General features: G+C 31.7%; 1 protein-coding gene across 6 annotated transcripts in view; it reads right to left on the bottom strand.

Annotated features, from left to right (window-relative positions):
- Positions 1-997: 997 nt before the first annotated feature.
- PLCL2 (phospholipase C like 2) overlaps positions 998-13422 on the bottom strand; it is a 147269-nt gene continuing 134844 nt past the window's right edge. For 4 of the 6 annotated variants that reach the window (XM_081969829.1, XM_081969828.1, XM_081969827.1 and 1 more), the window contains exons 5-7: positions 12470-12545; positions 7036-7145; positions 999-2245 (exon numbers count right to left, since the gene is read on the bottom strand). In XM_081969829.1, coding sequence (XP_081825955.1) covers positions 2114-2245; positions 7036-7145; positions 12470-12545 — 318 coding nt within the window. In that variant the 3' untranslated portion in view covers positions 999-2113. Of the gene's footprint in view, positions 2246-7035; positions 7146-12469; positions 12546-13422 lie in introns of all 6 variants that reach the window. The other 2 variants (XM_081969831.1, XM_081969830.1) reach the window with 2 other exon arrangements.

The raw sequence follows: 13422 nt of genomic DNA on the forward strand, positions 1-13422 counted from the left end.
CTTTCATAGAACAAATGGATACTTGCACACTCATAAAAAAATCTCAGCAAGTTCAAAGGGCCTCCCTGTATTACAGTCTAAATTTCCTGTCTTGTGCTGTGATTAGATTAGGGAGTTAACACCAACCTACATATAATTGGGGAAAATGTACGAAGCTCAATGGCTTTTCACTTATTCCATTTTCTTTTTTGAGTCATCAAATCTTTGATGGATTACTTTGTATGAATTATGTTTAAAATCTCCTTTGTGGAAAAAGATAAAAACTTAGCTGAGGACATTCTTTCAGAAAATAATCTAGAGAATAGAAACCAACTACATTTTCAACAAGTTCAACTCTAGCAAGTATCCCACTCTCTTCTAGAGCCCGTGGTCTTTTTTTTATAGTTTTCAAGAGAAACAATGTATACTTTGGTTATAGTTAATGTCCAGAGATAGTAATAGGAACGTGTACAAGTAGATAACAGTATGCAATAGAATCAAACTTGATGTTTCTAGTCAGGCGCCTTAATCATTAAACCAACATTTTTTTCCACCTAGGGACAAGCTAGAAGTACACTGACTGTATGAAGAACAAACGATTAATAGTTAAGATGTAGCATTATGAATAAGGAGTCTCTCTTATAAATAGGGATCAAAATGGTTAGGATGTCACGAAATTATACTAAGGGCTGCGGTGGTGCAGTGGTTAGAATGCTATACTGCAGGCTACTTCTGCTGACTGATGGCTGCCTACAATTTGGCAGTTCGAATCTCACCAGGCTCAAGGCTGACTCAACCTTCTATTCTTCCAAAGTCGGTAAAATGAGACCCAGATTGTTGGGGGCAATATGCTGACTCTGTAAATCATTTAGAGAGCTGTAAAGCACTATGAAGCGGTAAGTAAGTCTAAGTGCTATACTGTTTGAACAAAATGTTAAAAACTGTTTAAATCTCTTAACATTTTAATTAAATGTGCTTCAATTAAATTGCAGTTTATTTTTTTGAAGCACATATAACTGCTTATAGCATAAACTTCAGAAGGCAGATGTTGGGTTTGTATCTTCATATTACATTGAGTATGAACTTCTTAAAATAAATCACAGCAATATCTCTGTGTTAAAAGTACTAAATAGCTATGCTAATGGACCTAGAGGTTAAAACTTTATTAAAACCCGAGACCAGCAAGGAATCAGATTAGGCAACTAATACGGGAACTGTATCATAAAACATTTTAATGTGAATACCTCACATCCACAAAATAATAAGAACAACTATTTACAAAATTTTGTTTACAATTTGGTCACTTTTATATTAGCTTTAGACATCTACAGATGTTCTTGGGTGGAAACAGGTATGTGCCTTACTCGGGCATTTAATGGCAGATTAATTGCATGTTTTTATATGCAATGGCTCTCCTTTAGTGCACTATGCCGAAGTAAGCATGTTGTGTTTACATTCCTTTTATTTATGGCTCAACAACAAAAGAAACCGCAAACAATAGCACTTTCCTACCTGAACACTGCCAAGTTTCTTAATCACACAATTCTGTAAAATGTCTTCAATTACACAATTCAGTAAAATGTGTACCCTTCCATAGTTTTCCTCTCCAATGTTTAAAAATCATGTATCAGCAATGGGTTTAATTGTCCAAACTACCCTAAACCAAGGAAAGTATATACAACATAACTAGATTCCCCTCCCTCCCCAGATCAAGGCACTTTTCTGAGCAATGACAAAAGCTCCTTCCTTTGCCATTATAACAAATTTAGAAACCCAATTTGTTTCTCTTTTAATAACAATAGTATTTTCTGCATATAGTTCTTGAATTATGGCATTTAACATGTATAAAGGATGCTTTAGCCAGCAATATTATTTCCATGAAAATAATTCAATTGCCTTCATATATAGAGTTGCTACATACATTCACAGTTTTCAGAAATTGTAATTATTTTCTCCAGTTGTGCTTTCAGAATCTAGGATTCCTCCCTCCCCCTCCCACAAAAAATAGTAAGTGCAAAGAAAAATGTCTTGTGCAACTGCAACAGTTACAGAGTTATAAACTCCAAAGGAATGAGAATTTTTGTCATTCTCAGTTTCTTTCTGTTATCTATTCAGGTGTTGCTTCTAAGCTTCGTCAGGGCTTTGAAGATTCAACAGGTGCAGATGATACTGGTTTATTCAATCCACATGAAACAGCAGCATCATGGATTTGCTTTAGGTTCTCCAATGCCTCATTTTTAGCATACTTGAGAAGATCAGCTTGGCCCTGTTAAAAACAAAAGGAGTTTCATTTATCAATATTAAGTCCACTCTTCAGCCTTGATTTATCCTACAATAGCCTCCCCTCCCCCTTCACAAAGATGAAAAACAGATCACTTTCAGCTAAAACCCTTGAAGATAATACGGCTGGACTGCTCTGTATCCAAGTGGTCAAATACATATTTTAAAAAGACAAGAATCTTTCCCACCAAACAACTTTTGGCAAAAGCAAACGTTTTGTATTTTGAGTGGAATCCAAGAACCCATGGAAACCATGAGAAATTTATTGTTGCTTGTGATCCAGCAATTATAATTATCATACACTGTACATCTTGTTTTTTCAATGATGAAATTAAAACACTGTGCATTCAACTGGGAATTCCAAAGTGCCCAGGGTCATTTTTCAGAAGCACAGACCTGGACAGTCACCCACCAAAGCATACCACACATCTGAAAGATTTTGAATACTGTATTCTCAGCTATTCTGTCTAGAATCTCACATATCTCATATATTGGGACAATCTCACATATTGGGAAAATTCAGCTTGCATATCAGATATATAATTAATGGACCAAAATCATACCTTTAAGAAAATAAATATATTTGAAGACTGGAATGATTGACTTAACAATTGCTAAAAATGATTAAGTTCTGCAAAGTTTCTGAAATGGAGAAGGTAGAAAATGTACACCTGTCTTGAGAGACACAGTTAGGACAATATAATCAACCACAGAAACGCCTAAGAATAATGAAAACCAATGATATTTTGATCAATAGATATTTATAGAAATTTAAAAAAATTACTTTTGCCTGAGTCAAATAATTGGATAATTAAAATGGAAAAATCAAAATTACAGAAAGTTATATTTGGCAGTTTTAGTTTGTTGTATAAGAGATATTTATCAATAGAACTTTCACTTTAATTGCGTTCCTTAATTTGTCAAAATAAAACTGCTTTGTTTTATTTTCCCATAAAAACAAAGAATGTTAATTAAAACACGGTAGAATAAATAAATTATATACTTTATCAGAATCATTTCCTAAAATTCAGTAATGCATTATTTATTTATTTTACATCATTGCTCTAGTCATAAATCAAATGTGCACTTGCTGAAATTAACCTGGTGAATTGTATTCTGAATTTAATCTGCAAAGCATTGCAATCTAACTATTAAATACAGTGAACAAAAACGTCGTTATTTCATCTGAGACTTGTTCACTTCTATTATTGGTAAACCAAGTTATTTCCAAATGGAATTGGCAAATAATTGGCTATCCGATTTTAGATTGATATGGGACAACAGCTGGTAGCTCACTTTCATAGCAGAATAACTTCTCTTGACCAATAATATACCAAACATTGCCACAGTTCAGAAATATCTTGAAATAAGTGCATGCCTAAAATTTGGACTATGGAAACAATATGTCATTCTGCTCCTTAAATTCTTTCATGTACCCATGACGCAAATTCTCAGTAAGATCGAAAGATACTGGGTTTAACACAGAAGATGGAAATGGCTGCAACTGATAGTAATATTGGATTTGAAGATGCTTAATGGATCTATGTTTTTTTAAAAGACACAGCATTTTATCATTGTAATAGCTCAGGAAAAACAACCAGTGACCCAATGCATTGGTGTGCATGCATATGCTGTATATTCATTCCTGATTCAATACAGAATAGCCGCCTGGAGTGGAGTTTGCCTAAGAAAAAAGCAAGCATATTAGATAAACTGAGTTAGCAAAGTAAAATAAAACCCACTACTTTTGATACATAGATAGCCAGAGGTAGACTTCTTGGTGAACTGGAAAGAGGAGATATGGTTAGGGGCTTCTCTTTGTGCATTAGTCTGATTAGATTATGGCAAACTTCTTTCTAGATCAGAAAGAAATATTTTAAGTGTTACATGATCCATGGTCACAAAGAAATATTTTACGTGTTACACAGTCCATGTTTGCTGATAAACAATCTTGTTCTTTACCAAATTTCTTATAATTGTAGTTCCTGACACTCTTGCATAGGAGAATGAAATGTCCTACTTAGTCAATATAAGGAAGATCTTGTAGCTCAGTTAACAATATGAATCTAAACATACCTTTCCACAGGTATTCTAGAGCATGCTACACACTATTATCAGCCAAGCCATTTTTTTCTTTTGAAGACACCAACATTAACATGTTTTACAATGCACTTTTCATAGACAAGTCTGCACTTGTGAATATTTTCTGCAAAAAATGATTTTGAAATTGCTCACAAGAGTTAAATCAAAACTCTTCAGCACTAGGCATAATCATGAATAGACTGTAAATATTAAATACATTACTTGTAGTTTAAGAACTACTAAATGAATCAATATATAAAAGTACAATTTATGATCTACCTGTTCCCAGTAGTGTAACTTAATTTTAATAAATGTTAATACTAGTGATTAATAAAATTTTAAATTACTTTTAAAATTCTATCACAGGTATGCAAAACCATAATTTTGTCTAATTTTATCTAACATTTCTAAGCAATTACATTTGAATCATTGATAATTATGACACAAGCAGAACAAATTCTGTGTTGGTTTATACAGCTTCTATGGGCCTGTTTTGCTTTCAATTTCCAAATGAATGGCTTTCAGTTGTGTTCTGTATGTGTTGACCCAGCAAAACAAAAAGTTACCAGGAAAGGGAAGAGTTCATTAATCAGTAAAACGACAAAATAAACCAAATTTCATCAATTATGTTTTATTCCCTACAGGAAACAGAATCATATTCAGAAAGTTTTAAAACACTATTTCTATGGGCTATACTGGAACAAAATTCAAAATGTTAGGGTTTCATTATAGGAAACAATGCTTCCTGCTCCTTCAATTTTTACAAAAATAGGATTTCTGCAGAGTGCTCCCACCAGTCAATCTACAGAGAAAGTGACCAAGGAATGATTTAAATATTGTAAATTCCAATTCCAAGCAACAAAAGCAACAGCTAAGCAAACTTTTTGGAGTCTTCTGCAAAATCACATCACTCAATTAATAGCAATGTATTATTTTGAACAAAATTTATAAACAGCACAACTATAAAAATACACTTTGCTAGTTATTAGCTTCTCTACAATTGGCAGCCTATCTACAAAGCTCAACAAACAAGCAAAAAGAACATAATTGTTTATTGACCAATGTACTTTCTAAATCTTAATGACCTGAAGGATATAATCACACTGGAAGTTAATTGTGGAATGCTAAAACACTCAAAATAATGTCCCATTATTGTCCTAAAATCAAAACAAAATGCTTTATCATCAAATGTTTGAGCTTAGAACATTTCAAGCTCAGAACATTTTGCACATCCCTCCAATCCAGAAATTGAATGCTACCATGTCTTTCAAACTGATCATATTTCAGTACCAATGAGCATGTGCTTATAAAACATGCAGCAATCTTAGAACTATTTAGAAGTTCCCATATCTGTATAGCAGATCCCATATTATTGGAAACAAAAACTTAAGTATAGATGGATTGTAAATACCGAGGAAAAAATATTCAAATTAAGCTAGTTTATCATTACAAACAATATAACTAATATGGACAAAGTAAATTATGTGTGCATTTTCAAAAGCTCTGCAACAGTAGCAGAATAATCTTGAAAAGAGGTTAAAATGGAAGTATTTTTTAAAAATCTGAAAGAAGGTTATATGGTGGGATAGAAAGATAAATAGCATGAAATGTTATATTATAAAAATAGATCCCACTATTCAATGCATAGATGCCTTCGGAAACAAATGAAATTTTTGTCCATAAAAATATACTGAATTAGATGGTAAATACAGAGAAGCAGCTGCACTAATTTTGTCACACTTCTTTCCCTTTGAGTGAATCAAAGTCACTCCAGATGACAAATGGGAACAATTTTGCATTATAATCGTATGTTTCAATTTTTATTTAAAAAAAGCTCACTTTACAGTATGATTTTATATTCAGCCAGATCTTACAAGGAAAAAAGTCCCGTAGTTAAGCAGAGAGAAGCATGAAGCAAGCATATTCCACCACTAAATAAGAAAATCTGTTAATACTTTAACTTCTGTGGTTAAATCATTAAAATCTATTGAAGAATTTTGCTAAAGATTGAAAAAGTACTTAATTTCTCTCTTAACTGTTATAGCAGCAGCTGTTACTTCTTTTTAAATTATAAGATAGCTTTGCAGTATCTTATCACTTCTCAGAAAAGTTAGTCTTCATCCTTCCCGGCTTCTAAATGGAAGATTTCATTATAAAGGGCTCCCTATTGAAATCACTTTGTATTTTTATTTATTTATTTTCTTTTTAATCCCATATTTATTACTTTATAAGTAACACAAGGCAGCAAAGATGCACAATACTCCTTCCTCTTCCTATTTTCTTTCACAACCCAAGATGGGTTTCGGCCGAGATAGCCACCTTTCAGAAATGCATGACTGAGGAGAATTGCTGCTTATCCCTCCTTGCAGGAATATATCACTTAAATAGGCAGATACTTTCCCATTACGTTAATTTATGCTCAAGTCATCATTTCCTTTATCTCAATCCTTTTCTTCCTCAAAATATTTTCAAAAGTCAGCTCAAATATCCAAAAAATATTCAATTGATGCTACTACACAGACCACACCTACTGTTATTTACATAATAGTAATATTCTGTCAATTTCTGCATCAATTGTTCTTTTGAAGCACCAAATTATCTCGGTAGAATATTTGACATGTTATTCTTTTATTTTAGTAACAAGTTAAAGGGAATAATTTATGATAGAAAAAAACTTCAATAAACAAATGTTACCTTTAAAATGGTAATATTCCAGGTAAAACTCTCCACTGCTTTTTGTAGTTTTCTCTCTTTCAATCCTTCCTTTGCTCCTATATTTTGTAAGTTCTCATGGAACTCCATTGCTGGGGAATAAGACATATTTAAACCTTCTTATTCAACTTTCAATGCTTTTACTATAAGATTTTTTTGTGCTAAAAAGGAAACACACTTATTAATTTCCTATCAATCGATGGCTTATCAAAATTAGAAAATACATTAAAAACAGGAATAAAATCAAATTATGCTATTATTCTAAATATACTAAAATAATTTCTTTTTAATGTTATATATAAAGGGATCTCAGCATGTTTTCTTAGTTCAGAAACTAGAAACACCGCAAAAGAATTCATATTCAGTTAGTCCTTGGTTGACTACTACCTCAATCAGTGACCATTTGCAAAATCATTTTTGGAACATTGCAGTATTTACAACAAAAAGTCTTGGCTTGAGAAGAAAAGTATTGGACAGTTCTGATCAGTTTCAGACAGCAAGATTAGTCAGTAGGAGGGTTCTAATCAATTAAGATCGCAGACCTCAGCTTGTGAGTTTTCAGTTAGCACTTTTTAGGGCAGCATTCCACTGCAGAGGAAAGCAGCTCTGGAAGAGATGGTTTGTTTAACCAATATGCCCAGCAGCAACTAGTGACTTCATAATGTCTCCCTCTGTCATATGTTTGCTTAGCAATCATTTTGCTTAACATCAAAGTCCCCGGAAGGCATTATAGTCACTAAATGAGGAGACGGTGTATACAGTTCTCTCCAGGAGGCTCTCTGACAAGACTGCTTTTAAAATAAAATGATAATATTTTATCTTTAATTGCATTTAAGGCATTGCGTCTTTGCATTGAAATTAGTGGCTCTATATTGGTAGTAGCCACAAGACCCCATATCACTTAACTAGAGACCTCAGCCCCTGTTAAATTCTTAGCCAAATTTAGCCCAGTATGTGGATCTAGTTCTAGCTGCCCAGTGTGATAAAGAACTATACTTGGAGTCTCAAGAACTAGAAGTCAGCTTGAAATATTGAATTTGTGTCTGAAATCATACAGTAGTCTCTTCACCTGCAGAAAAAATACACAGAATTCTCTGCCTGAGTTGCCCTTCTAAGAACAAAGAAGATGGATTGCTTAATACATACTGAAAAAAGTAACTGAGTTTCAGCTAAGAATGTTTTATTTATCTACGCTATGTTGATGGAAGACAGAATTCTCAACGTATTGAGTATATGGTAGCAATAACAAAGTAATACAGAATAATAATACATCCCACTTGCCCCCTTCTCCATTTTTCTATGATAAAAAAGTAAAACGTGATTTGATTTTATTATGCTATATTTTGAAATGCCAATTAATGTTGCTTATATTACTAAAGAAAACAATTGACACAAATCTTTAAAAAATTTGCTTGTGCAAAGCAAAATGATAGTAAATATGCTTTCCATTTCAGCACCAGGCTATGTACAGAGCTCATATATATTTGGATTTTGTAAGTTGGGAGCATCAAGAGGGAAAAACTAAATAAGTCTCCATCTTTTACAATACTACCATAGAGCAGTTTATTAATGAAAATCATGTCTTAACCAGCATAGAATCATACTATATTAGCCTTAGCAATCTTTTTTTATTAGCAATCTTTTTTTTATCTAAATAAAGCATTTAAAAACATATATTATATTAAAAAATAGTAATACCGCCAAATGAAATATAACTTTTAATACACAATAAAATGTGTTTTCTATAGAAACTATTCATTGTTATGCGATTTCATGTACATTCAGAAATAGGCAGATGGGCACACTCATGCAGGTCACAGGTATGTCTGGGGACAATCTTTACTACATGCACAGAAAGTTTGGCCAGCCTTTTGTCCAGCAAACAGTTAACCAGAGCCTTTACAAAAAACTGTTGTCATTTAGCTGCAGCTACTGAATGGAGGTTTTGAGTGATAACAAAAGTAAGCTCAGCGGCGATTGATAAGTGTAATTCAGCCTTCAAATATGGAAAATGAAAATAGCATTCATTTGCCTCTTTTTCACAGACGTATATGTGTCGAATGATAGCAAAAACACAGAAATTATTACTATACAATACAGAGTTATAATCTGTGTATTAGATTAAATATACTGTTGCACAGTTAAATGTTTGGGTTAAATTAAATTTGGTATTACAGAATTCTTAAAGAACTAGTAAAATTATATGTGTGTAATTATGCATGCTAAAATGTAGCCTGTTAAGAAATAAATACATCTCGACATGCGACCACAACAGAGCCCAACATTTATGTCGCTAAACAAGACATTTATTAAGTGAGTTTTGCACCATGATCTTTCTTGCCATAGTGGTTAAGTGAATCACTGCAGTTAAGTTAATAACACAGTTGTTAGGTGAATCTGGTTAACCCATTGATTTTCCTTATCAGAAGATCACAAAAGGTTATCACATGATCCCGGGACACTGCAAGTCATAAATATGACACAGTTGCCAACATTTGAATTTTGATTACGGGGATGCTACAATGGTCGTAAGTTACTTTTTTCAGTGATATTGTAACTTTGAACAGTCACTAAATGAACTGTTGTAAGTCAAGGACTATCTGCACAAGAGAAAGTGAAAATAACAAAGCAATTTATATTTTATCAACTAAATTTAAATCTTATAAAATCTGGTACAATTGAAAAACATGTTTACTTTTAATAATAGTTGCTGAAAGAGTATCAAGCTTCATGTTATTAACTTTTTTATTTGTGACATCCTATTTGTGGAACACTTCTATATAGTTTGCTGTGCCAAGTTTCTATATTTCTTCTATTTTATCTAGATAGTTACATATTTAGTTATATTTATTTTACTGTAGGATTTATTCTGTATTGTATTATTTTATTATTGTTTAACTGCTTTGATAATTGATTTCCAAGACATAGTTCAGAACCAATCAATCAATTAATCACTCAAAAGTAAGTTGTTTGGCTAATTGTTCGCTAATGAAATATGATGATTCACTTCAATGTAGCATATCTGTAATTACCTTTACAAAGAAGTACTCAATGGTTCTTAAGGGCATCTTTGGCACAGCTATTATACTACAAGGAGATTTACAACTCTCTGAGTTCCCCTTGCATTTACTGTGGCAAAATATGCAAAGTGAGATAAATAACTACAAAGTTTCTTTCTAGAGGATTTCATGATACTTCTAAAATCAATTCATTAATTATTTTAATGTGCTTTTATCATAACTCCAAGGCATAATTATTATGTAAAACTAACCATTTATTTAAAATGGGAAGGATTTCTGGCATAATAAACAATATGTAGAAATATTTAAGATTCCAGTATGTTTTTACTACTTGGTTCAATGGCTCAAACACACCAACCTGAAGCAATTAATGGCAAAGAGCAAAATTTACACATATTACATATGAAGAGAACAAGTTTGCTTTCTTGCTGTTTTCACAAAAGAAAAATGTTATTATAGTTAGAACAAGTGTAAATGAAGACTATAAATTAATAATCTGATTTGAAGTTCCCTTCCAAACAAAATTTAGTATTAAAGTCTAATTTAGATACAATATTTTGGCTTCAGATGCCAAATAGAATAAACCATCATTAAGAATGCAGTATGAATGTTTAAACAAATCCCAAAGTTATTTACATAACTTGAAACAGATGAGTCAGAACATATGTGCTTAAAGAGGAAACATGAGTATTACAAATTTGTGAATTTTTTACTATGCACTATTAAAAATGCCTTTTCATAATGTAGCTGGCAAAGACCTAATGTCTTTATATATGACTCAATTTTTCTGTAATTTTGTATAATTACATACATGTTCTCAGCCATGCCAGAAAAAGTTTGAAAAAAAAATTTTTTTCATTGAAGGGACACAATGAAGGAACATAGAAAACATGTCCATACAACAAAATTTAACCAATGATCCAAAGAAAAGGCATTTTCCTGATTATGAACATTGAAAAACAATTGCCATTTTAATTATTGTTTCTTATTAGTGGAATTCTGCTACAAAACTGGTAATTTATGCTGTTACTCACTGTAATGTTCCGTATACAAAAATAGCCAAAGAGTAAAGAGATACTTTCTTAAAGAAATATGATGTGTATATTAGAAGTGTTTATCCAATAACTATTTCAGAGTATCATCTACTGTCTTTCTCATACAATAAAAGGTTATTCATATATTAGCATTAGTTCTATAGCAGAAAATCCTACAACAACACAAACAGCAAAATGCATTGATAGTTTACACAATTGTTGTTTCCCCTCTCCCCGAGTTTGTGTAATTGTACAGAGTGACTTACTGTAAATCTGGGTTGCATATTAAGCTAGGCCCTAAAATGTTTTCATCTTCTTAAAATTAATTTATTTTATTTCTTATAAGAAAAAAAGGAAAAACAAAAGCAAATGGTTAAAATGAAATCTAACAAACTTCAAAAGTCATACTGCCAATTGCTTTTTTCCTGAATGAACTGTTCATCTTTGTTTCTTACACATTAATGACTATTATCTATATCTTACTGATGCGATTTCTTAATTGTGTATCACAAATCAATATTTCAAAGAAAACAATATCCCTTTCTTTTCTATAAATTTATCAATAGCAGTAATAAGACAATAACTTAAAGATAAACTACAGGTAGTCCTTCACTTGCAATTACAATTGAATCCAACATTTCTGTTGCTAAGTGAGATAGTTGTTAATTGAGTTTTGCCACATTGTACAACCTTTTTTGTCACAGTTGTTAAGTGAATCACTGCAGTTTCTAAGTTAATAGCACAATTAAGTGAATCTGGTTTCTTCACTGACTCTGCTTGTCAGAAGTTTCACATGACTCCAGGACACTGCAACCATCATAAATACAACTGTGAATTGTCATGCGGCTAAATTTTGATCATGTAACCATGGCGATGCTGCAAATGTTGTAAATGTGAAAACGGTCATAAGTCACTTTTTTCAATGCCGTTGAAAATTCAAATAGTCACTAAATGAACTGTTGTAATCTGAGGACTATCTGTATGACCATATATGACAGCAAATATGGTTGAGAAATGTTACATAATGTCAAAGGATTAATATAAAAGAATGAATCTGGGTTGTTCCAAAAGTTTCAACATTAAAGAATCTAACAAATGAATGTATTGCTACAATATTCCATACAAATCATTCTTTCATATGAACCAAATTCATAGTTGAAAAAGTCATGATACATTTTGCAGTGTATACAAATTCTTTACACTGAACAGTTCTTCAGCTTAGTAGAATATATAACATAATAGAATATATAAGCCACCCAGGGTAGCCCCACAGAGAGATGGGTGGCTAATAAATTTAACAAAAGTACAATAAATAAAATATGTAGCAGAATAATTGCATGCAATGCAAAATAATATCCTTACCTGCTTTTTGGCACTGGACTATTTTATCATACACAGTATCTGCATTTTCTGTCAGAATCTTTATCATATTAATCATCTGCAAAAACAAAGTTAGAGTTTGTCAATACTGAAGTGTAAATATAAAAATCAACATTAACCCATTAAAACCACCCATCTGCCCTGATTGGCAACAGATCTCTAGCATCTGTAAAGCTAAAGATGCCAAATATTAAACGTTGGTATATATAATGATACAGTATATGCCATTGAAAAATGCCTGCACCTTAAACAGATTTACATAGATTAGGGAGAGGAGGAAAGGATGAGTTTGATTTTTTTAAAATTCTTTGTAAGTAGCTAATTTTATATAATTAGATTCTTTTTTGCCCATTTATCTTAAAGCTAAAAAATGTTGATGTGCTTTTTTGTTTAAAACATTCAGATATTCATTTCCATGTTCCAAAAATTGAAAATCCATATGTTCTATCATAATCAATATTGTAACAAAAATGTTTTATTTTTAATTATCTACATTTATTTATTTTTTAGTGTATCTGCTTGTGTAAAACATTGAGTTATGCCACTTACATCACTGCCACAGATTCAATTAAAAAATTCAGGAAGCAACAAAAACAAATAAAAGTTTTTGAAATGTTTTAAAACATTTAATGAATTCAAGAAAAGTAAGTATCGAAAGAATCCTATATGTAATCAATTTTAACATAGACCTATTGAACCATCAGAGTTAACAACTAGTTTTGTGAATCAGCTCTAAAGATTCACTGTAGTAATAATCGTTATCAAAAAGTTACTACTAATATTTTGAACTTCAGATCTGAAAATAAATTACAACCACATTTTCTAAAATAACTAATGAATTACTTAACTACTGAACTACTTAAAATAACTGTCTGCATTTTTCTTTTAAAATGTTGTATGTACATATTTTTCAGTCTCATTTTTGAGGCTACTGG

The sequence above is a fragment of the Natrix helvetica genome, assembly GCF_964273705.1.
Source record: "Natrix helvetica genome assembly, chromosome: Z".
Classification (NCBI taxonomy): Eukaryota; Metazoa; Chordata; class Lepidosauria; order Squamata; family Natricidae; genus Natrix; species Natrix helvetica.